Genomic DNA, 26,194 nt, shown 5'->3' on the forward strand with positions numbered 1-26,194 from the left:
CGATCCTCCAGGAGCAGCTGGAGCATCGCACAGGCGCTAGTACGCATGCGTGCACTGCGTGCGTGCACGAGGACGCCGCTGGCCCTGTTCCAACCGAACTGGTTGGAACGGGGTGAGAAACCCACCCCTGGCACTGGCTCTTCAACTTTGAAACGGAGATAAGCATCACCACCTAGAGTCGGGAATGACTAGCATATATGTGTGAGGGGAACCTTTACCTTTATAATATGCTGGTCTGAAACATGTTGCATTAGAATTTACCAGGAGATATCGTACTATCAGAGAGAGAAAATATTTTTTAAAGCAAAATAAATTAATGTAATAAATGATTGAGCCCAATATTAGAGCCCTAGTTGTCTAATGGTTAGACTATTGTGTGTGCTCTACATGGGGCTATCCTTGAAGAGAATTCAGAGATTCCAGCTGCTGCAGAGTATGGTAGTGCAGGCAGTTCTTACAGCCCAAATAATGGCCCATGTAACTACTGCCCCATTTGCTGCATTCGGTGCAAGTCTGCTTCCGGTACAATTCAAGGTATTGGCAATCACCTCTAAAGCCCTTCGTGGCATCGATCCAAGTTATGTGAGGGAAGTCACATCCCACTGGGATTGGCTCATCTCCCCCATGTCGGCAGAGGAAGCATGCTGTCGGTTCCATCAGCCCGATTATTCCAGCTGGTGGGATCCAGGAGAAAGGTCTTTTCCGGAGTTGTACCTTCCCTCTGGAACAACTAGTCCTATGATGTGAGGTCAGCCCCAACCTCCCTGATCTTTTATATGGGTCTAAAGATCTGATTGTACCAGTAGGCTTGGAGCCTCAATGGGAGATCATCACAGTGGAGGTGGTAGATCAATTAACAACAGATCCCACCTTACCCTCATTGTGCCACACCCTCCCCATTTGTAAGTGGATCATTGTGTGTGTGTGTGTGTGTGTGTGTGTGTGTAAATTACACTGTACATAATATGCATTGTATTTCCTCTGAGGCCTCTGTTCAGGGACTTGCTTTCTCCGCTTGACTTTTGATCTAGAGGCTGAGTGATCCATTCTTCTTCCCCACTCAGCTTCAGAACACTAGGAATGAAGTTAATCTTGACAATAGAATTCATATATTTATACCAAGAATACTAACAAAATAAATATCACTTCAATTTCAAATGCTAAGATTTCTGTTTACTGCTGATTTGGGATGCTATGGGAAATGCATATAGGTACATGTTGCATGGTTCTGCTTTAGAAAAGTACAAATGTGATGAAGGCATCAATTTGTAACATGACCAATAACACATGCTCATTATATGGAAAATGACCAACCCAGGGTGTCTGTAATTAGCTTGAGATTATAGCTGGCAAAAAGTAATTTAAAGAGATGATGGTAAGACAGTTTCAGTCTGTGAAATGCTGAATCACATTCACGCTATAATCAGTAGGTAATCTCCATTTTTCAAAGCGTCAAAGCTAGAATTGTTTGAAAAAACAAGCATTGTTGACATAATGCAATCCTTATTAATTTTCTTCCTTATACTTAAGTAATCAGTTTTAACCTTTATAGTGTTTTTAAACCATGCTTTTATGGTATGTTATGGGATAAATACACAAGCAACATATGAAATATGGATGATGATGATGATGATGATGATGATGATGATGATGATGATGATGATGATTTCAGGAAAAGCCATGTTAGAATTATTTTTGCAGGAAAATAAAAGCATTAATTAAAGAAAACTTCCCTGATAAAATTAATATGGAGACATAAACATCTAATGTCAACTAGAGCCCTATACTGGGTGGAAAAAGAGATGCCAGATGTTCAATCTGGCTTTAGAAAAGGCTGAAGAGTAGGAGAAGTTATTGCTGATGCATGCTGGATAATGGAGAAAGCCAAAGAATACAAAAAAAAGAGGTCAGTGTATGCCTCATCAATTAGAGAAAAGCCTCTGATTGCGTTAATCATGTCAAATTGTGGAAAGTGCTGAGAAAAATTTGGAATCCCAGAACATCTCATTGTCCTCAAGAGAAACTTATATACAGGTCAGGAAGCCATTGTATGGACAGAGCTTGATGGAAGAGACTGCCTTCAGATCAGCAAAAGCGTGCAACAAGGCTGCATGCTTTTCTCTTATTCATTCAACCTATATGTGAAATATATATTAAAGGAAGCTGGATTGGAAAAAGATGAGCATGGTTTTAAACTGGAGGAAGAGAAATCAATAACCTGCACTATATTGTTGACACTCTTCTGATAGCTAAAAACACAAAGAGTTGGCAATCCCTAGTACTAAAAGAGCTGAGTAAAAAAAGGACTAAAATTAAATAGGACAAAACTAATGTGAAGAAGTAGAACAACCAATCTTAGAATTTACAACAAAGATATAAAAGCAGACAATAGACAGAAGGCAAAAAGCAATTTAGGATGAACCATCAACGATAAAAGAACAAGCAGTCAAGAAATATGCCGCAGACTAGCACTTGGTAGAACAGCTCTGAAGGTCTTGGAAAAGATACTCAAGTGCTGTGATGTGTCTATACCTACAATCAGAATTTTGCAGGCCATGGTATTCCTTGTGACACTCTGTAGAAGCTAAAAATAGACTTTAAAGAAGCAAGGTGGGGAAAGTATTAACGAAGTTTGACTTCTGGTGTTGGAAAAGACTCCTGAGAATGCCATGGACAGCCAAGAAAATAAACCTATGGATCATTGAAGAAATCAACCTGAAGTTCTCACAAATGGCCAAACGACCAGGCTCAAATTATGCTACTTCTGACATATTATGCAAATATCTATATCTCTGGAAAGGGAATGAACTTTCATCCTGACAGCTTAATAGGCTTGCAAAATGAGAGCATAAAAAACAGACATTCCAGTTGATGAGGTGGCAAATTGAACATAAGAGCTTTATTAGATTAAATCAAGGGACTACTAATACTTTATTCTGTTTCCCACAACAGGAAACTTATTGAGAGAACACTTATATTTGAATAATTGAAAGCACTAACCTTTCTATTTTTAAGCAATTAGTATTTGGAAAAATGCTTTCTTTAGTAGCAGAAGTAGCATTTAAGTAATACAGTTATTGGTTTTATAACCGGGAGAAGGTTAGGCATTCCACATCCAGAGTGTCACAAAGAGTTGCTCCATTTATTTACTATTGGAAAACATTTTTTAATATTTAGCCTAGAATTCTAATGTAAGTAAATATATCCGAATTCACATTTTCTGCACTTGAATAACTTTTGGACCTGCTATAATATATGAAAGAGTGTTGGAACTGATATAAGCATCTGATACCTGCTTATATCTAAGCTTTTAGCTGGCATTCTGTACACCAGAGTTCCCCAGCCTTTCCGGCTTTGTGGACCAGCGGGGTGGTGGGGTAGTGGAGGGGACACAAGGGATGGTTCTGTCCAAGCAGTTGGCAAGTACATGCACAAGCACTTGCCCGCCACTTCTGCAGTCCAGTTCCAAATGGCTCAGGGCCAGTAGTGGGCATAGCCCAGGGATTGGTGATCCCTGCTCTACATCAAATCCCACATTAGTGCAAGTTACATGGAACAATTTGAACAATGGTAAGCAATCTGTGGGTTTTTTTGGTGGTGGGGAGCACAACTTCATCAAAAATTAATTATACAGAAGCATTGATTTGTTGTTACTCTGCTTTTTCTCCTATTCTTTTTCAGAATGCCTCATTTAAAACATAACATGGCCATTTGTATGTTGTTCTATCCCCATATAAATAGGGAGGAAAATAATGGGATGATGAATGATGAGATGCTCTTATCTTAAGTTAGCATCAAAGTAGGTAACTTTTTTTAAGCTAGTGGTGATATTTGAAATGTTGATAGCATGTTATCATCCCCCAAAATGGTTACTGTGGAAGAGTTTACATGTTCACAATAGCTGCCATGGAAAACATGGCTACTCAAAATTATATCCATACATTACAAAATAAATTGTGCAAGTTTGCACTTTTGTAGCTCCTCATTTCTCCATAGGATAGTTTTCAATCCCATACCTATTTTTTGCTGGTCAAGCAGGCCTATTTCTAAACAAAGGCAAAGACTTGGACATGTAGGTAGCCTTTAGCTTATGATGACAATTGAACTCAAAATTTATGTTGCTAAACAAGATAGTTGTTAAGTGAATTTTGCCCTATTTTACAACCATTCTTGCCACAGTTGTTAAGTGAATCACTGCAGATGTTAAGTTAGTAACATGGTTGTTAATTGAGTCTAGCTTCCACATTGACTTTGTTCATCAGACGGTTGCAAAAGGGGATCACACAATGCCAGGACACTGCAATTATCATAAATAAATGCCAGAATTTTGATCAGGTGGCATGGGGGTGCTGCTACAGTAAGTGTAAAAAAAGTCATGTCACTTTTTTCAATGCCGTTGTAACTTTGAAAGGTCATTAAATTAACTGTTGTAAGTCAAGGACTACCTGTATAGTATTTGTATTTTCTAAGAAAGTCTAGGAATTCAAACATCAGCAAGCATTTTTAAAATACGTTTTCTGAGGCTAGCTTTTACTTCTCAATATATCATGCTCCATTAATACATTTTAAAAATAAACTAAAAAACTACCATTTCTAATATATCAGTAATTTAAATATAAACTATTCAGCATTTCTAATTAATCAAAAACTAAAAATAATTTTATTATTGTCTATTAAATAATTTTAGTTCTTTAATCTACATTTACATGGGAATAAATCTCATTAAATGAAATCTCATCTCATTAAATGTATTACAATGTTACATTGGTAAATGTAAGATTGTAATACAATAATATAATCTATTTTTCTTACATACAAAAGTCAATTGTATTGTGTCTTTTGTGAAGCAAGACCCAGTAAATTTCATACAACTTATTTTTTGATAAATGGGTATGGAACAGAAGTCTAGAGCTGCAATTTATATGAATATGTATTAAAATAGAGAATACCTGCTATTTTGAAAAAGTGAAGAAAGTGTTGAAGAGCTTACAACTTTAATAAATATGATCACATTATTGGAAGAAGGGAGACTGTGATTAGTGCATCTTAATAGAAAAAAAATATTACGACTCAATTAAAGTTATACCTCTCTACTTGTTAACCAGCAGAAAAATTAATCAGCATACATTTGGGGCCACATTACTATCCCGGTTATCTCAGTTGTGGTGTGCAGTTGATGGACTATTCCTCATTTACCATAGAGAAAAGTTTTCCCTCTCCCCAGCTAGCAGAAAACCATCCATTTACAGAATTGTGATGAGTAGTAATTTTGAGAGATACAGTACTTAGTAGTCTGATCAAGTTTAGACATTTGAGGAGGAGCTGACATCGCAAAGATACGATGTGCAATCTTGGAGCTCCAAGATCGCAGTCAATACTTTTGCTGCTGGACGGTCCTTTTGGACCTTGGTCCCGAAGAGACGCTGACAGGGAAGAGTACGTCCAGCTGATCTCAGGGACATCGCAAAGTCCCTGATTGATCCAGGAGAATCTCTTTTTGCCGGCGACAGAAGCGCAGTCATTAAAGCTGCTGAAGTTGGGACAGCTCCGGAATGGGAGGAAAACGGAAAGAGAAAGTGTGTCCATCTGGTGAGGAAATCTTATTATTATAAAAGAGACTACCCCCCCCCCCAAAAAAAAAAGCTAAATTAAATTTGAAAATAGAAGAAAACAAGTGGGGAAATTAAGCTACATTAGACAGTGTGTTATCCGTTTTCTTTTATGGATGGAACTTTTGCAAATGTTTCCTATTCTTTAAATTGAACGGATTAGTTTTTCTTCTACTACTTTTTATATTCTTTTTTTTTATACCTATGGATTAAAATCTTTTTTCTTATTTTTATAATGCTGGATTGGATGGGGTTTTTTTTTTTGCTCCATTTAAGAATTTTGTTTTCTTTAATCCTGGAATATAAAGAAGATATAAAAGGAATACAGAGGGCTGTAATAACAGAGGGAAAGGAAGTAACACTGCCACTTGGAGGCTGAACACTTGGAAAGCTTGGAAATATTGTCTGTTCTTTTTTCTCTTTGATCATTTGATTTTGCATTTCAAGGTTCCTCAGCTTGTTTACCAAGAGTAATAGTGAGAAAAGCATGGGTTGTTTATACAGGTGCTTTTCGAGAGCTTCATTGGCAGCTGGAGTGGAGTGAAAACAAAGCCTTGTCTTGAAAGATTATAAATGAAACTTGCTTTAAATTTAATAAAAAGTTTTGAATGCCAGAGTGGCAGTGTTTACAAATTGGAAGAATGGCGCAACATGAAAAAGAAACCCAAACAAAAGATTATGTTGGAAATTAAAAAATTATTAGAAGTAAGAGAGAAAATTGAGAAGAGATTAATAATAATACAATAGCAGAGTTGGAAGGGACCTTGGAGGTCTTCTAGTCCAACCCCCTGCCTAGGCAGGAAACCCTATACCATTTCAGACAGATGACTATCCAACATCTTCTTAAAGACTTGCAGTGTTGGGGCATTCACAACTTCTGGAGGCAAGGTGTTCCACTGATTAATTGTTCTAACTGTCAGAAAATTTATCCTCAGTTCTAAGTTGCTTCTCTCCTTGATTAGTTTCCACCCATTGCTTCTTGTTCTACCCTCAGGTGCCTTGGAGAATAGTTTGACTCGCTCTTCTTTGTGGCAACCCCTGAGGCATTGGAACACTGCTATCATGTCTCCCCTAGTCCTTCTTTCTCTTAAACTAGACATACCCAGTTCCTGCAAGCGTTCTTCATATGTTTTAGTCTCCAGTCCCCTAATCATCTTTGTTGCTCTTCTCTGCATTCTTTCCAGAGTCCCCACATCTTTTCTACATCGTGGCGATCAGAACTGAATGCAGTATTCTAAGTGTGGCCTTACCAAGGCATTATAAAGTGGTATTAACACTTCACGTGATCTTGATTCTGTCCCTCTATTTATGCAGCCTCGAACTGTGTTGGCTTTTTCGGCAGCTGCTGCACACTGCTGGCTCATATTTAAATAGTTGTCCACTAGGACTCCAAGATCCCTCTCACAGTTACTACTATTGAGCAAGGTACCACCTATACTGTACCTGTGCATTTCATTTTTTTTCTTAAATGTTGAACCTTACTCTTTTCATCATTGAATTTCATTTTATTAGATAGTGCCCAATGTTCAAGTTTGTCAAGATCCTCCTGTATCTTGAGCCTATCTTCTGGAGTGTTGGCTATTTCTGCCAGCTTGGTGTCATCTGCAAATTTGATGAGTTCCCCATTTATTCCCTCATCCAAATCATTGTTGAAGATGTTGAAGAGTACTGGGCCTAAAACAGAGCCTTGGGGTACTCACTGCATACTTCCCTCCATGTAGATGCAGTTCCATTGAGGACTACACGTTGAGTGCGGTTGGTCAGCCAGTTACGAATCCATCTGGTGGTGATGCTGTCTAACCCACATCCTTCTACTTTATCTAGCAGTAGGTTATGGTCTATCTTATCAAATACTTACTGAAGTCCAAGTAAACTATATCGACGGCATTCCTCTGGTCCACTAATTTTGTCACATAATCAAAGATTGCAATAAGATTAGTCTGGCATGATCTGTTTTTGACAAACCCATGTTGACTTTTGGCTGGTACTTTGTTTGCTTCTAGGTGTTCGCTAATTCATTGCTTGATTATTTTTTCCAGAATCTTTCCTTGTATTGAGGTCAGGCTGATAGGTCTGTAGTTTCCTGGATCTATTTTTTTTTCTTTTTTGAAAATGGGAACCACATCAGCTCTTTTCCAGTCCTCTGGTAGTTCCTCAGTGTTCCAGGATCTCTGAAAGATATAATTCAGTGGTTCTGAGCTCTCATCTGCCAGTTCCTTCAGAACTCTGGGGTGTAATCCATCTGGTCCTGGTGATTTGAACTTGTCTAGGGTAGACAGGTGCTCAATTACTGTTTTCTTCCCTATTTCAATTGGTGTTCCTAAGCTGATTTTTGTGGTGCTGTTTTTGATAGGTTTGACTGTTTTATCCTTTTGTGTAAAGACAGATGCAGTTAAATAGTTCTGCTTTCTCCCTGTTGCTTGTCACCTTCTTGCCATTTTCTCCCAGCAATGGACCAATTGTTTCCTTAACTTTTTTTCTTGCTTTTAACATGTTTTTTTTTGTCAATTTTTACTTTTGTGGCAAGCCTTTCTTCATTGTGAGTCTTAGCTTTCCTTACCTCATCTTTACATTTGCTGATATTCTGCCTTAGTTATGTTCCCTTCTTTCCACTTTTTATACTTATCTTTTTTGTCTTTCAATTTATCAGAGAGTTCTTTATGCAGCCATGCTGGTTTCTTTAGGGAGCTGTTATTTTTCTTCTTCATTGATATTGTGCTAGACTGGGCTTTGTAATCTCATTTTTTCAAAATTTCCCAAGCTTCTTGACTTGTTTTCCCCTTAAGGATTCTCATCCATGGAATTTTTCCCAAGCTCTCTCTAAGTTTATTGAAATTAGCTCTCTTAAAGTCCAAGACTCTAGTTTGACTTTGTTCTACTACTTGTGTTTACATAATGTTGAATTCCAATATTGCATGGTCACATGCCCCCAGGGTTCCTGTGGCTTCAACACCTATCATTTCCTCTCTGTTAGTGAGAATTAAGTCCAATATGGCTGATCCCCTTGATCCCATCTCTAATTTTTGGGAAACAAAGTTGTCTGCTAAGTTTGTTAGGAACCTGTTGGATCTTCCACTTGGTTCAGAGTTTGTTTCCCAGTTGATGTCAGGGTAGTTAAAATCTCCCATTACTATTATGGTGTGCTTCCTACTTACCTTAGTTAGCTGACTAGCAAAAAGTTCATCTACTTCCTCTGCTTGGTTGGGTGGCCTATAGTATAGACTATGGCAATGTCATTCCCCCCCCCACCTTTAATATTGACACAAATGCATTCAAGATAGTTCTCATCATTGTTGTGCTCTATTTCTGTAGAGATGTAGTTATTTCTTATATATAGTGCAACTCCACCTCCTCTTTTATTTGGTCTATTTCTTTTAAATAATTTAAATCTTTCTAGCTGTATGTTCCATTTGTCGGTTTCACCCACTAAGTTTTCTGTAATGGCAATAATATCATATCTGCCCTCTTTTACTTGAATTTCTATTGGAGATTGGAGAACATAGATCCTAGAACAGTAAAATTGGATGGAAAAATTGAGGATGTTCATCAAATGAAGAAAGTGGAGGTTAGAGTTCTAAAAACTGAAGGAAAAAATAAAGAGAGAAGAAAATTGTTGATACTGACAGTGAATTGAGCATGGTTGGAAATGGAAAGAGTGGAATATGGAAAGGGGAGATAGATAGAGCTCTACCCCAGATCTCAAAGTATAGAAGAAGAAAAGAGAGAAGAATTGATGGAACTAAGGAGAGAAATTTTGTCAGAAGCACTAGTGATAACCAAAGAGAAGCTGATTGAAGAAGCAGATGGAGGGTTTCGAGCTTATACGAGATATGCAATAAGTAATAAGTTGCAAACAGAAGTCCATACAAAACTTACTAAGGAAATAACCAGAATACTAATGCCACAAATGGCAAGAGACATAAGACTGCACTATTACTGGAAAGACACAGGTTGATGTAATGAAAGCTTATAATGAAAAATTAAGTCAAATTTAGTTAAATTTAGAGCATTATGTATAAAATGAAGTGACAGTGGATACAGTTAAATAATTGATTGATAATGATTATACATCTATCTATCTATCTATCTATCTATCATCTATCTATCTATCTATCTATCTATCTATCTATGTTTTATTTGTGCTGATAAATAAATAAAGGGAGACTAGTATAGATCTATTTCAAGCTATTTAGCTCTCATCAGCTAGCCATATCCTTACTGGGATTCAAACCTGTGCTGTATTACATCTTAGGCAGATGTCTTCACCATTAAGCCACAGGTCCTCCTCCTTATCAGCTTAAGCCAGGGAGGTAGGTATATATTTAGTGTTACAACCCCTGGTATGCCCCAATTATGGGAGGAAGCTAACTGCTTCCATTCTCTGTCCATCGGCTCATCACAAGAGACCATCCAGACAGAAAGCCCAATATTTTACTGTTTCCTTTGTTACATTTGTGTTGTATTTGTGCTGATAAATAAATAAAGGGAGACTAGTATAGATCTATTTCAAGCTATTTAGCTCTCATAAGCTAGCCATACCCTCCTGGGATTCGAACCTGTGCTGTATTACATCTTAGGCAGATGTCTTAACCATTAAACCACAGGTCCTCCTTATCAGCTTAAGCCAGGGAGGTAGGTATATATTTAGTGTTACAACCCCTGGTATGCCCCAATTATGGGAGGAAGCTAACTGCTTCCATTCTTTGTCCATCGGCTCGTCACAAGAGACCATCTAGACAGAAAGCCCAATGTGTATATATATATACACATACATACATACATACATTACATACATACATACATAAATTCATATATATATATATTGGTTTGATAAGAGAAAATTTCATATAAATTGCAAATGGTGACTACGAAAGGTTTAGAAACTCTATTATTAAATATAACCCATTTTTAATTAGAACATGTTATAAAGATATAATGTAATTAAGTCAAATTTAGTTAAATTTAGAGCATTATGTATAAAATGAAGTGAAAATGGATACAGTTAAATGATTGATTGATAATGATAATGCATATATATATATATGTATATTGGTTTGATAAGAGGAAATTTGATATAAATTACAAATGGTGACTACGAAAGGAGGTTTAGAAACTCTGTTATTAAATATAACCAATTTTTATAAAGATGCAATGTTACTGGATGATATTGGGAAGAGCTAATGGAATGCCATTATGTGGTTTTGCTTTAAATCTGGAATATTTTATATAAAAGGACGTAAAAACAATTATAGTCAAATGAAGGTTGAGGTATGATGATAGTAATATATATATATATATATATATATATATATAAATACACTTAATTTAAAATATATGATTTGATATGAATTGTAGGTGATGACTGTGGAAGGGATGCACAGAAGTTTTTGCAGCCAATCAACACACTTTCTACAATTTGTAATGGAAGATGTTTTCGGGGTGGGGTGGGGGGGTTGTGTGTTTTATCTGTTTGTGATTATTCAAAAATAAAAAAATATTTCTTAAAAGAAAGTTTAGCCATTTGTCAGAATTTCAGGCCAGGAATCAATTTGGAGACTTGGTACATGTAGTAGGAGAATTTGATTTGAAACACAATTTCATTAGGTTTCATGCTATAGTATCTTTTTTCCTAAATAAAATGCAACGAAACCCATGTAAAAATAGTGGTCATGACACATGTCTTTGATTACATAATAATGGGAAGTTCCAGGTAGCCACGTTGGCAGTTTTGACAGATATGTGTGCTGTAGTACAAAAGAACCATTTTGTAGTTTGGATTTAGATGTTTGGTTAAAAAATAATCTTTTGAAAGAAGTAACTCTTTTGTGGCACTGAAATAATTTTTTTCCTCAAATCAATCTTGGCTCCTGATAACATCATCAATACCTCTTGTAGTTTTTAAATAATTGTTCAGAATTTCCATTACATTCTTCCTCAGAATTTTCAAGCAAATGCTTCTCACAAATTATATGTACTTTAAAGATTTAGTAATCCCAGAATTCATGTATATCTTAATCATTTTTATGAAATTCTTCATCTCTTTTTATAGTTCTGAAAGCAGTCTGAGCTTAGGATGCAATAAGTACTGAATGAATTAAATTCTAGGTATTTGCTAATTTCATAAAAGCTGTGACTTAGACATGCACTTTGTTCATAAATAAAGATGCATCAGTTGTGTTAATGATGCCATATTCTTTAGGGTAGAATCTGAAAAAAAACATTTCCACTTAAGAGTTCAGCTAAACTGATTAATTTATCCAAATCCCCCAGCATTATAGAGAGCTTAAATTGTGATTAGTTACTCCTTTGGTCTGCGGGAACAGTAAGCTGAATTTCCCTTTCCTTATATGGATTTGGACAAATCGGTAGTTCAGTGCTGGAATGGTTCCCCTTGAAGCTTGGCTGCTAAGAAAGAGCCTGGATTCCTCCCGATCTATGGACATATTTCTTGGCTCTACCGGAGCTGGCTTTTGTAGCCTGGCTCGGCGCTCGATTACTTCAGCTGATCTCTCTCAGCTGGAGTTTTCGGCGCTCCACCGTCCCGCCTCGCTGCCGCCCTGCATGTGCCGGAGCCAAGATGGCGGCCTCCACCCTCTCTCAGTCCAAGGCGACAAAAGCGGTGGCGGCGGCGCGGCCCCGAGACGAGGAAGAGGGTGCGGGGCCGCCTTCGGAGGCCGGTAAGACCCTGGAAGTTAAAAGAAACCCTCCCAAAAAAAGGGAGGAAAGTCGGATTGCCCAGTAAGAAGGCCGAGCTCGGCGTGACAGCTTTCATGTCGCTTCCCTCTTCGGATATCCCCTTTCCCGGCCTCCGGATCAGCCCGGGCTGCCGCCCGAAGAGATCGCGGCGCTGTTTGCTCCCTGGAGGGAGTTGTCGGAGAGGGCTGAGTGACAAGTAGCTGCGCCCCGTTTCTCCTCGCCCTTCCGATCGCAGGCCAGGATCTCTTTTCTGTCAAGGCCTCGGTTCCCCCGTCTTCAAACGACAACAGTGGTCAGCATTCATTCATCCGCCTTTTAACTTCAGCTTGCAGCACCCGCAGCCACTGGCCAGCGCCTGTCGCGGCTGCTCCCCGCCGCTAATACGGGGAAACCTGGTATTTGGAGAAGAGTTCGTTTCATAAATCATCTTTGTCCTGGGGGTGGGGGAGGGTGGGGAGCATAGTCATCTACACTTAATTGTTACCATTTCCTAGTCGTGTCAGTTCTAAACACGAGCGGCCTCCATATCGGTCTTCTGATGGATTTTGAAAATCCTTTTAAAATGTAGTGTTTATTAACTCATCTAGTTAAAAGCCTAAAGGCATATGAAAGGGACTGGTTACACTCTGAATAAATATATAAGATGTTAGTGCTGTGGTCATTGCTTCATATATGCCCGAGTTTAATCACTCCAGAATGATTGATTCTGTATTAGAAAATAAAATAATACAACAAAGTAATTAGATTTTGATGTGCTGTTGATTCTGTTAGTTTCCTGAGTTTATAAAATATAATATATCTGATGCGTAGTGATAATTGAATCTGTTTTATTCAATAGAAGAACCCTAAACTTACTATTGTGTCCCAATGTTCTTCTTTGTAGTTTGAAACTACGTATATTTACCCAGAAGTGGTTTTAAAATGTTTTATTAAGTATATTGCTACCCTGCTTTTGTTCCATGGAGCTTAGGGTAGGATAAATTGTTTAACAGCAGACCTATGAAATAAAATAGGATGAGGTAGTGAAGATCCAAGGTCACCCAGTGATTTTTACGGCTGAGTGGAGGGTTGGCCCCAACACACCATGCTAACTCTTTGCTTTAATAGAACCATGGTTCATGCACAGTTCTGATAGAAAGTTTCCCCCCTCATTTATGGGGAAACATTGCCTATGTAATTTTTTCCCCAACATCTTTTTTCAAATTATTTTATTTTTATTTTATTTTACCAGTTGCAAATTATATTTTGTAAGTTGGGTAATTGGGATATTGACCTTCAGGTAATGATTTCAATTAACTGGATTTTATTGTTATAATTTTTCTTCTATGGTGCACTGAATTTTTATATTCTTAACAGAATTGTAGATGCCGCTGAGTGAGGAAACTAATCCAAAGAGATTCTGGACCATAGAAGGAAATACTTTTTCAGACACAACATAATTAATCACTGTCAGTAGGTGTAGAATGGGCAACCAATATAGTTGAATTTAAAAGGGGATTGAACAAACAGAATAAATGAATATTAATGCTAATAGCATTTAACTTGGCTGTAGGTAGCATTCTTTATAAACTAATTGCTGAGAATAAGGTAGTAGAAGGAGACTATCATTCTCCAGAATGAGAAATGAATCAAATTGGTCATTTATGTGTCAGAGCATGCTGTACAAGGTGAGCCTCGAGCCTGATCTCACAGGGCTTTTTTATGTTCATATGTATAAGCAGGAATAAGTTTTACGAAATTAAAACTGGCATCTAAGCGAGGATTTCAGATGTTATATTATCTTTCATAAATTTGTTTAGTTCATCCAGTGAATATTGATTCAAAATATTTTATGACTTCCTACCCAAGGAAACAGTTTCTTTTTTATTTACCTATAGATTTTTTTTATTTAATTATCTCTAGTATTTTTATTTTGTTCCTTTGGATTTGAATGTTTCAAATTTTTAAATTTAGTTGGCTGTTATATTTCTGTATAATGGACTAATCTGATTTGTAATATTTGTACATATCTGATTTTATTTTTCATATTTTGATTTTTAAAAGCCTTTGAATGTCCTATATATATATTGAAGAAAACTAAGGATTGCATTATGAATATCCTATTTTAATGTTTCATTTATTTCTAATAAAATACATATGCAGCAATTAGATGTAAATCTAATTGATCTTTATGGAACTTAATTCCAAACATAGGGTTACATTGTTAGCTTAGTATAGTTTATGTCCATCAGGAAAAAGATTTTTTCTTAACTAACCTGGTCAAGTAGTGAATAGCCTATATACTACTTAATGTAATCACACTCCTAATCTACAGTTTTCAATTCAATCCCTATATCCCCTTCTGTTGTTTGATAGTTATGGTTTCTGAGGAAGAAGAGGAGATGATTACCTCAGCGATGAGCTCCCCACTCCTCCAGAAGAAGAATTCTCTGGCTGGGTCACTAGATCAGATTCCAAACCGAATAGGAACCTCACTCTCTCCTGAATCTTCAAGCAACAAGGCAGACTCCCAGGATGCCAAATGTGAGTCTACCTTCTCTCACAGTTGCTACTGAACCTCGTGTCATATCCATGATGGAGAAACTCTTCTCTGTGCCTCAGCTTACTTTTAATACATATTGGATCACTTATAACTTGTATAAAAGATGTGTAGAGTGAATATTAATTATACATTTTATTGTCCAATATGGAATTTTCATGATTATTTTTTTATTTATCTAGATAAAATATTACAGAAATAAATCTATAAAACACTTTAAAATGTTTATGTGTAGAATAGTAAAATAGTTCTACTAATGCTTTTATTCTAATGGTCTGTAAAGTTACTTCAGGTGACCCTTCATCTGAATATCAAAAGAAAAACAAATTTCAGGAGATTATGAAACCCACCTCAAATTTTGCAAGTAAGATTTAGCAACCTTACATATATTGGATCTTTTAATTTTTTAAAATGTAATTTTTAATTTAATTTTGGAATACCATAGATGATGTTTGGGTGAGTCAGTTGTAATCTTTAAATGCTGCTGCTGCTAATGTTAGTAGCCTACTTAAAGGAAAGAGCTGAGAAATGCTGTTCTATGTATTTTCATGCATTTTAAAAATAATTTAAAATTGTATGTGAAATTAATAGATTGTTTGTTCATTATGAGAATTACCATTCATCTAACTGAAGTATCCTTTTTCAGATATGAATTGCTGACCATAATATGCGTAGATACTTAATGAGACTCAAAATATTTTCTCATTGTTATAAAGTGTAGCCACAAATCTTTTTGTATGTACAGAGATGTAGTATGATAATAGACGATGTCTGTAGAATTATCCAATCCTGCACTACTGGCTAAATGAACAATACTAGAACAGTGCACTGTGCCACATCTTTACTGAACACGTTGAATCAATATTTATGTTTTTTTCTTAGAAAAGTAAATTTTAGTTTTAGGATTACCACCTTCTTAAGTGGTAAATTGAATTAGATGTTCCAGTCAATATATCAGGCTTCTACAAATAAGTTAACAATCAAATATGAGTCTAAGGTGTTCTCTATAAAAAGGAGAGTTCACACAACTGGAATCTGCTCTTACTTATCCAGGTTTGTGAAAATAAATCATGTTCTGATCAAGAGTTCTACAGACTTTGGAAAAGGGGTTGGTGATGACTTTGTGGATGAAAATGGTATTGAAATCATTGCCAAAGTTATTGGCCTCTGTCAGAGCATGACCAGGGAGATAGCATACAGATTGAAAAAATGTACTCTAGTATCATTATTGTTATTCTCAGGAGTGGTCCAGCAGAAATTACCCTGAAAACAAAGTATGCAATGCTATGGGAAATTACAAAGAGGTAATAACAAAGGATCTATGAGCCATTCTTGCATTGTCTCTTATCAGCGTTTCTGAGTCCATCATAATAAAAAACAATGAACAAGTGTTTACACAAATGAGACTACAGTGGAAATGTTTGCCACACATGAGAAGTATTACATCTGGAAGGAAGAAAACTGCATTCCAACAAAGAAACCTGTCCCAGCTATAATTATGGTAGCCAGATAATCATTTGCAGCTTCTTTGCAGCTTCAGAATCTGAAAGTCTGGCATTCATTGATGGAACAGTAGATTCTGGATTGTGTCAGCAAATTCTACAAAGAAAATTTTCGGATATTTATCTTTGAGTTGAAATTTAAACAAATGCAGATCATGAAACGTGATAACCCTAAGCAACTAAGAAATCTACTTGGGAGTGGCGGAAGGAGAAGACATTTTATATTGGAATGACTGGGCCTAGACCCTGACCCTAATTGAATCTTGTAGGCAAAACAACTTCATATATGAAGCAAAACAACATTACAATGAATTTAAGTAGCTCTGTAAAAAGAAGCTGGTGGAATACTTCAAAACTGATATGTAGGACTCATCAACAGATACAGGAAACTTTTAGTTGAAGTCATTGATATTATAGGAAGTACAACCAGTTATTAAATCTAGAGAGAGTGAGTGTTGATTCAGTGTGTTCAATGGAGATATGTGTTGTTTGTTTAGCCAGAATATCTATCAATTAATAGGAACTAGATAAGACTCAGATCACATTGTAGGTCACAATGCTTCCAGATTAAAATATAACTTGAGGATTCTTGAAGTTTTTTTCATGATTGTATGAAGTTTTATTTTGCAGGAATCTGAAATATTGATTTGTATATTGATTCGTATATTTCTGAAACATAGACAAGGTACATAGACAAGATTGAGACATAGGCAAGTCTTTTTTATTTTATTTAACATAGCTAATCAATAGCTATATTTCTTTAAAATATTTTGCTTTGCTCTTCAGTTGAAAACAATTAAAGAGTAACTTAAAATATAAATAAAAACAAGACATTTCCCTTCCAAAAGCTTATATATTAAAACACAAAAGGAACGGGGGATAATTAGTTTAGAGCACCAATTCTTAAAATTATATCATATTGTTATGATGGGCAGTTTGAAAGGAAAGGTCCAGGAGAAGAAGAGACTGATAGATTTGATCCCTCAGTAGATTAGATGGAATACTATTGACACGTGAGGAAGAACCTATTTTCATCTCTCCCAACTGCAGCTTGATATAATGGAGTTCTATTTACTGCTGTTTGTCTAGCAGCAGATGAGAAACTACATTTGCAATATGTTATGAAAGTATAGTAAGAGTTACAGTGTTGTGTTAAGATTGTTAGGCAGAGTGGGGAATTGATCCTTTGTGATTTTTAGGATGTAGTTATGGCAAGGCAGCTGAAACCAGTTTATGTGCGAACATGTTTCAGAGTGATGGCTACACGATGGATGAGAAGTTAATCTTGATTTGATTTTTGCTGAAGAAATTTGCAACCACCACTTATCATTTAGCAAATTTATCTGTTGCAAAATAGACTTCAGAAATCATTTTCTTCAGCTAAGTCTGGCTGTTTTATGGAGAAGGGTCCCAAACAGGATAACATAAATACATTTCGGGTCTACTGAGTAGTAGCAAAGATAGTCTAGGGCTAAGCTTAACATTGTCTCAATAAGTCACTCTCCTCTTTCCAGCACCAAACCTCACGAAATGTGAGGTCTGTGGCACCTGCTTCGAGACCCGCAAGGGCCTGTCCAGCCATGCGCGTTCTCACTTACGGCAGCTTGGTGTGGCTGAGTCTGAGAGCAGTGGAGCTCCCATCGACTTACTTTATGAACTGATGAAACAGAAAGGAAAAATGGACAGCAGCCCCGTCTCTCCAAGTCTTAGCAAAAAATCTGCCTCTCCCAAAGAAAGGTCTGCAGGGTCCTCACGGCCCACACTGCTGCTGCCTCTCGACAAAGCTTCGGAAAGGTCACAAGAGCCACCTGTAAACAAAGCAGTCAAATCCCCTCCAGGTTTCACCCCCAAGAATGTTTCCCAACCAGGATCTCCCATACTCAAGAAAATGGCATCTGCTCTGCCTGGTTCTCCTCCACAAAAGAACCCTGAAGACAAAAGCCCCAAGCTACCGTTGGGCCCTCTGCAGAGTCCACCTAAAACACAGTGGTCACAACTGGAGGAAGAAGGCCCTTTAAATCTAAGTGAGTCTGTTTGATCCTGATGCTGCTTGCAAATAGGAGAGCTGGCTTTGCAGGTTGCTACTGCAGGGAGCTCTTGACTTCCACATTATCTTGTAGTGTGAACCCCTGCAGGATGGCCCACTTAGGAGACGCATTTTACCACTTTTGGCTTTACTTGGGTTACTCCAGTCACAGACATCGCAACTTGTGTACATTATAGTATTGTGACATGCACCCTATGTGTGAATAAGACAAATAGGATGCATTTGATCTGGTGCAAAGATTTCTGTTCTAAAAGAACTACTGACTTATGGTTCGATTAGATGGAATGTTTTTCTTGGAGTATGTGGGTCTTGCTTTTTAAAAAAATCCCTAAATATTTCATCTCAGCAAAAGAGGCAATTCTGTGTAATTTACCAGTCTCTTTGTCCAGCTTATCCCTAGGAGGGTTGATCATACTTACACAATTCCAGGTTGTGCTACAAAGCTTTTGTGTGTGGCTTTTTTAAAATTTGTGCCTAGAGATCATGTGTATTTATGGTTGGAACTCAACAATATTTCTCCATTAAAGGGCCAGCAGCTATGAACACCATCTGCTTCCTTCTAAAATCTTGAACAAAGTTACTTTACCTTTGAAAAAAATGTATTACATTCTTAGACTACTGGGAAGAAATAATCATTAAAATACCTAATAATTATAGAATACAAGATAGTACTTTAGTGCTGCTGGTATTACTAGTTTTCTGACTGAAGAATTTTTTCTATTTATTTTACACAACAGCCCTCCCCGTATTATATGCACATTTTTCCTTTTTGCTGTATTTCTTGGGATTTATTTTAAGATTTGTGGACTTGTGACTCATAATGGAACTTCTCTGATCTGAAACTAATTTAGCATATAATTGTGGCTTCACTATTCAGGGCTAGGTCTGTTCAGCCTTTCGGTGAAATCTGTAGAAACAGTGTAAACCATCCACTATCCTTCTTTGATGTTATTTTGCATTGGAGAGTTTTTAGTGTCTGTGCTATTGATATAGCCTTTTTCAGCTCTTCACTAATTGTTGCTGGTTGGTTACAGTGAGTTTCATTTAGTTTTGCATATAGGCTGAGGTAAGTAGAATTATAAAGAAAGAGCAGTTGTCTGATGGGTTTGAGCAAGGATTCTAAGAGAATTTTTTTTTCTTGTAGGAAGTGGATAAGGCTTCTATTGTGGTAATTTTCATTGTTGTATCAGCAGTCCACAGCATTACTTTTATGTAAAATGTATTTCAACCTGATATGTTCATCCCATCATTGAATGCCATACTAGTTTCACTGACTAAAAATTACATAATGTATCCAAGTACTATTTGTTGCTTTTTATAATGAATTTAGGGCAGACACACTGTTCACAATGTAATAGTTTAACTTTAACATATGCACTACAATTCTTAAATATTGTGCAATTCTGCATCAGTTATAACACTTAAGAGGTTGCCAAGAAACTTTAATTTTCCAATCCTGCTCTGAGCTATTACTCATCTCTAAAGGGATGTCTTGCCTAGGTACTTTATGTTCTAGAAACCTATGCTGTCTTTATTTTAGATGAGGAAATTTCAAATATTATTTTGTCTTACACACCCCATAGACGATTTTTAAACTAACTTGTCATTTTTGTTATGGCTTATATAGTTTTTCTGAACATTCATGTACATTTGTCAAAGGCATAAATGTAATTAATTAAAATAAGTTCTTAAAATATTAGTTCTGCAAAATCCAACTAACAACTCCTGTCAGTTTTATATTTTGTAATTCATAAAAGGCATAGCACTGAAAGAGATATGTCAGTGTTATTCTCAATTCATCTTGTTTTGAAGTCAAAATAAAAGCTTATTAAATGAAAAAGTTTCTAGTAACTGGACAGATGGGAGAAATGAGTTCTTATGGGAAGAATTCCAATCAGTTGAATGTCATTTAGCTGAGCTGACTATATTGGTAAAGAGCTTCAAGTCATGAAATATTAGGCAAATACAAATAGTTCTCTCTGCTATCTGATTTTTCTGACATCAATTGATATTTGGAAATCTGACATTATAACTAACTTTTTATTATTCCATTCTCAAAAATTACCCATACTTAAACATCTGTTGGTTTAAGCTGAGATAGAACAACCCTATGCATCAAAAAAGAGAATTTTGTTGGAAAAATTGACCTGGGTCAGTGAAAGGAAATGTTAAATATCTCTTCTGCAAAATTGTCTGTTTTAACTATTAAATCTGCAGCTGTGCTATGGTGAATAACAAGCCTCTTCTTTGGAGTTGTATATCAATTATTCCTATAGATAAATATTTTTTTAACATACCCTTTCTAAGAAACGAGTCCTTTAGGGAAAAGTCCTCTTCAGATTTTAAAAGGTGCTTGAGACACATTATTTCTGTAATCGTATGTCTTGTGATCAATGTTTTCTTTTTCCGCAGCTGTAGATAGTGACTCGGGCAGAGAAATTGACTGCCAATTATGTGGTGCTTGGTTTGAAACCAGAAAAGGGCTGTCAAGTCACGCTAGAGCCCACCTGAGACACCTGGGAGTGAGCAATCCAGATGCTAAAGGATCTCCTATTGATGTTTTAAATGATCTCATCAAAAATGAAGACTTCAAAGGCCGTCTTTCCTCTCTCATCCATAGCGAGAGAGACTCATTAGGGGAGATTGGGAGTTCTGATGGACACAGCCCAAAGAGCACAGCTACAGCAACACCTACCACAGGCATGAAACAAGCACACTCACCAAGGCCTTTGGGCAAACAGCCATCTATACTCTCACCTCACTCCCTTCCACCATCCAAGAAGCTGAAGCCACATGGGCACAGGCTGTCACTTGTGGCCAGTCTACAAAGGAAACAGGGTCTTTCTTCCAGTGCGTACTGGGCATCAGATGCTGAGATGGCTCCACTCAATCTCTGTAGGTTCTATCAACGCTGGCTATTGTCCCTTCCCCCTCTCCCCATTTATGTGACATGGAGCTGTGCACTTAGAAATGCAGACCTCTTGTCATTACCTGCCTTATGTCTTATTTAACCAATAATGGGGTGGAGAAACATACTTTTTGGCTTGCATTCTCCATTGCGCTTTCTCTTCAAAGCTTTTTCTGAGTGCTATATTAAAGCTTTCCCAGCTGCCTTTGCATATATGCTGAAGTTACCCATTCCTTCTCTGGGCATTTGATCCGAATAGATAACTAATTCTTGACCCAGATAGGACCCAGCAATATGCTTGGTTTCTATGCACTTAGAAATATCAAAAGACAAGTGTGGACTCCACATAGTTTGTTCCTTATGGAAAGGGAAGATTTTTTTATTTTATTTTTGCTATTTTATTTTATTTTTCTTTTGCAGTTGAGCCTTTTTGTGGCCCTGGATTGGTTTCTGACTTCTCCATTTTGTAGGGCTCTCACTGGCTGTATTCAGTCTCAACAGGATATTGACTACCAATATGTTTCTCTTTGACACATAAGAGATTAGCTTTTAGAGAACTAGGATGAAGATTGTTTCTTTTGCCATTTATACCAGGACTTTAACTAATGCTTTAACCATTCCATATCAGAGATGAAGGAGAGTAACTTCAAGGTGATTAAGATCATAGCTGTTTTCCTCCCTTAACGTAAATAGATAAAACCAGTCAAAGGGTAGCTTCCTACTGGTGATTAACAATTGTTTGATAGCCACAAGCATTCCATATTTAATGGCATATGGCATATTTAATGGCACCTCTTTGCTTTGATGGTTCTGTATTAAAGACAACTGCATGGGAGCAAATAAAGGACACTTGGTTTCCCCCCAAGCTTTCTGGGGGCGAGTTCTTTGACAGGGAGACTTATGTAGACATTGAATGATGGGATGGAAAATATAATTATTAATTTATACTTTGGGATTATCTGATCAAGTGTACAATAAGTCAGTGTGCTTAATCCAGACGGGGGGCTTTTGTATTTTAACAATGACTGTGATAACTGCCATGGAAATGCCTGAACTTCTTCTCTCAAAAGGTGAATGAAGTTGGATTAGAAGGAAACTGTACAACTGTGTTACGCTTTCACATTAGACATTATCTTGTATCAGCTGTATTCACCCTTTTTTAATTGGACATTTTCTGCTGTTCTCAGTTCTTTGTCCATATTAATAGGGAGCCTTGCTTTAACCGTATCTATCCTAGATTTCATGGTATTTTGTTGGAATTATTGGTGTTTAATTTTTTTGGCCAAATTTACTGAAATACCAGCTTTGCTTGTGAAAAAACCCTTGCACTATACATCTGCTTCGTACTCCACATTGGATGGGAATACATAGTTGGTGCCCACATCCTCCTGCTTTTTCCTGCTCATTTTTTTCAGGCACATTAATTTATTGGTGGTTCTTTCTTTTATTCTCAGCTTCTGGTGCAGAACCTGTGCGGGACATCAGATGCGAATTCTGTGGGGAATATTTTGAGAATCGCAAAGGGCTCTCCAGCCATGCCAGATCCCATCTACGTCAAATGGGGGTAACTGAATGGTATGTGAACGGTTCTCCAATTGACACACTCCGAGAAATTCTGAAAAGGCGAGCTCAACCTCGGACCAGTACCTCGAGTTCCCCAGCACATAGTCAGAAGTCAATTACCCAGTCTGTTCTTGGAGGCTCTCTGGAACCCTGTAGCCCAGGAGAAAGCCACATGCCTGGGATCTCTAAGAAGGCACAGCAGCCAGGGAGCCCTATGGGGCACTCGCCTACCTCTTCGCCTCCCCCAACTGCTAGAAAAATATTCTCTGGGCTTCCTTCTTCTTTGCATAAGAAATTGAAGCAAGACCAATTACGAATGGAAATCAAGCGGGAAATGATCTCTGGGGGACTTCATAATGAATCGCATCTGTCTGACAGAGCCTGGTCACCACGGGAGGAGATGTCTCCACTCAACCTCTGTAAGTGTTAAGTCATGGGTATTGGATGCCTAGTTGTGTGATGCATGTCTGAGTGGAACCAAATGTCATAAGCTTTTTCATTTTTTCATTTTTGTTTTATTAAACAGTGAATTTTGGATAACGAGCCTGCATGCCGTTTTGACAATTTTATCTTTGTATGCAAATATATTTTATACTGTGGAAAAGGATCGTTTTGTTTTTGACAGTTTCTTGATAACGTTTAAAACATTTAGTAATAGGCAAAATACAGGTCCAAACACCCAATCATTCTAGAGTAGCTATTCCCCAAACTGAGGCAACTCCTGATGCCTATAAATATTAGAATTCTCCAATCAGCATATCACTTGCTGATAATTCTGATCCTCAGATCTAAAAGTTGGCAATATTGGAGGACAGCTATCCTACGAGTTGCAAATGGTTGAAGCATAAATATAGACATATAGACAAGGTTAGATCTTCCCACCCTTATGTGACTACAGCATAGAAATAAATAAGAGTGTTTGGAGAGGTTTGGTTTACTGCTATTTCCTCGTTTGTTAAACATTTTCTGTGTGTCTTTATCTAAGCTGCTCGTGCAGACCCTGTCCGGGAAATTCGTTGTGAATTTTGTGGCGAGTTTTTTGAGAACCGGAAGGGGCTGTCCAGCCATGCCAGGTCTCACTTACGTCAGATGGGTGTAACTGAATGGTCAGTTAATGGATCTCCCATTGATACACTACGTGAAATCATAAAGAAAAAGAACAAGCCGTGCTTGATAAAGAAGGAGCCAAACACAATGAGCATTGAGCTTCCCACAGCTATGGGAGACGATGATCCTAAATCACCTGGAAAAATTCTGCAGCCCATGACATTGTCTCCACTGGGCGGAAAGACTGGAAAACCAAATCTTGGTCGGGATATGTCCTTGTCACTACTCAAGTCACAGGAGGGATTCCTGGCACCACTCTCTGCTAAACGGCCACTATCAGATGAACGACTGGGTGGCCATGAAATGAAGCATAAAACCTATATCCAAACTGAATTACCATTCAAAGCCAAGCTCTTGCATGAAAAGCCCACTCATACATGTAAGTGCTATCGAGGTACAGGGAGGGGATTTGAGTGGGATTCAGATAAAATTTGGAAGTCTGTGACAGCGCCTTTCTTTGTGAAATTGAATTTTGCTTTCTGACTTGGTGGAGTGAAAAAGATGGGATGATTAAATAGTAAGCCAGGCAACAAAGGCATAAATACCTCTGGGTATTTTATTTTGTTATATAACAACTTCAAGCCTGTAGTAGTAGTATACTTAGCTGTTTGTATAAGCTCTTTAGTGCAAAGCATTATCTATTGGGCTAGTTTTAAGGTGTATAATTGTGAGCATATCTTTCTTCCTTTCTGTATGTTTAATTCTCCCACCCTCTCACCATGGTTGGTAAAGACGTTTCATCATTTGCAGAAGTGAGTATTAAGCAAACAAATAAATAAACTACTGTATTTCAACCATAGCTCCATGCCCTCAAAGTGGCCAAAAGTATTTGCAGCATAACTGTTTTCTTACAAAGAATAGTGAGTTTACTTAGCTTGTAAGTAGAAAGTTAAGAGTCAGAGAAAGCAGTGCTATAGGGATTTCAAATAAACTTTTCAAAAGCCTTAGTCCTGAGTGATATTTAGGGAGATATGGAAATCATGAAATGGAACAGGTAAGGATATCATTCAAATCCTGAACTGCTGATTAAGTCCTTTATTGAGGATTTTGCTCAGTCTAGCTCCCTGCCTTTTCTGCTTCCAGCCAGTGAAGCCTGCTGTGAACTCTGTGGCCTCTACTTTGAGAACCGCAAAGCACTAGCCAGCCATGCTCGGGCACATCTCAGACAGTTTGGAGTAACTGAATGGTGTGTGAACGGATCCCCAATTGAGACTTTAAGTGAGTGGATCAAGCATCGCCCCCAGAAAGCTGGAGCCTATCGCAGCTACATCCAAGGTGGCCGGCCCTTTGCAAAGAAGTTCCGCAATGCTGCTCACCTGCGTGATGGTGATCCCTCTGGGAAGAGAGTTGCTCTGAGCCTGCAGGCAGGCAGTCCTTCACTGATGAGCAGAAGCCTAAGTGGGGAGATGATGCCAAACGAACACAGTAAAGCTGTGGATGGTTGTGGCAGCAGTGAGCGACCTGCAATCACATCTCCTTTGTCGCTTGTAAAGGTGGAAGAGCATCATCAGCATAACATCAACAGTGAGTCGTTGCTCTTAGATTGCCAGCAGAAGATACATTGCAAAACTTGCTGGAGAGAAAGGCCTTGGTAGAGGAGGCACTAGCTTCCTTGTGGGGTGGTGGGTATACCGGCAGAGATTTGAGTGCTCATAGTTTGTAAATGCCTCCCTGCCTGTGCCTGATGGTTCAAATGGTTTGAGTAGTTCCAGCAAAAGACTCACGTAAGGTTAATTAAGAGACTGTTAGGTTAAAAGTTCAGATAATGTTGTATTCCGAAATGGGCAGAGTTGTTTAGAAAAATCTGACCTGACTTTCAGACTCCCTTCATTTTCGTATCCCCCTTTCCAACACTGACTTTCCTAAACACATTTAATATTCAAAAAGTCATTTTTATTCAACCTCTATCTCAGCTGCAATTGATTTACTATATTCCATCACACTTTCTGAACTGAATCTTTCTCTTTGTTAGAGTTTGAACGGAGGCAGGCTAAGCCCATTGAGGCTCCTCTACATAGAGAAAATGAATCCACTGACTTACAACAGAGGGCTGAAGAGGTCCGCCAACCAGCCCCCAGAGTAAGACCAGTGCCCTCTTTGGTTCCTAGGCCACCACAGACTTCCTTGGTGAAATTTGTGGGCAACATCTACACGCTAAAGTGCAGGTTTGTCTCATTCTTCTATTGTATTAATTCCTGAATTCACAATATTAATCATGGGAGT

At 37.7% G+C, this 26,194-nt stretch overlaps 1 protein-coding gene across 10 annotated transcripts in view; it reads left to right on the forward strand.

Moving 5' to 3' along the window:
* The window catches only part of WIZ (WIZ zinc finger), a 78,897-nt gene that overhangs the window by 51,437 nt on the left and 1,266 nt on the right, over positions 1-26,194 (forward strand). For 4 of the 10 annotated variants that reach the window (XM_032209296.1, XM_032209293.1, XM_032209297.1 and 1 more), the window contains exons 6-13: positions 14,661-14,828; positions 15,128-15,208; positions 17,861-18,370; positions 20,806-21,288; positions 22,756-23,283; positions 23,850-24,350; positions 25,055-25,495; positions 25,944-26,136. In XM_032209296.1, coding sequence (XP_032065187.1) covers positions 14,661-14,828; positions 15,128-15,208; positions 17,861-18,370; positions 20,806-21,288; positions 22,756-23,283; positions 23,850-24,350; positions 25,055-25,495; positions 25,944-26,136 — 2,905 coding nt within the window. Of the gene's footprint in view, positions 1-12,141; positions 12,287-14,660; positions 14,829-15,127; positions 15,209-17,860; positions 18,371-20,805; positions 21,289-22,755; positions 23,284-23,849; positions 24,351-25,054; positions 25,496-25,943; positions 26,137-26,194 lie in introns of those variants that run through there. The other 6 variants (XM_032209299.1, XM_032209298.1, XM_032209303.1 and 3 more) reach the window with 6 other exon arrangements.

The sequence above is a fragment of the Thamnophis elegans genome, chromosome 2 (assembly GCF_009769535.1).
Source record: "Thamnophis elegans isolate rThaEle1 chromosome 2, rThaEle1.pri, whole genome shotgun sequence".
NCBI classification, from domain to species: Eukaryota; Metazoa; Chordata; class Lepidosauria; order Squamata; family Colubridae; genus Thamnophis; species Thamnophis elegans.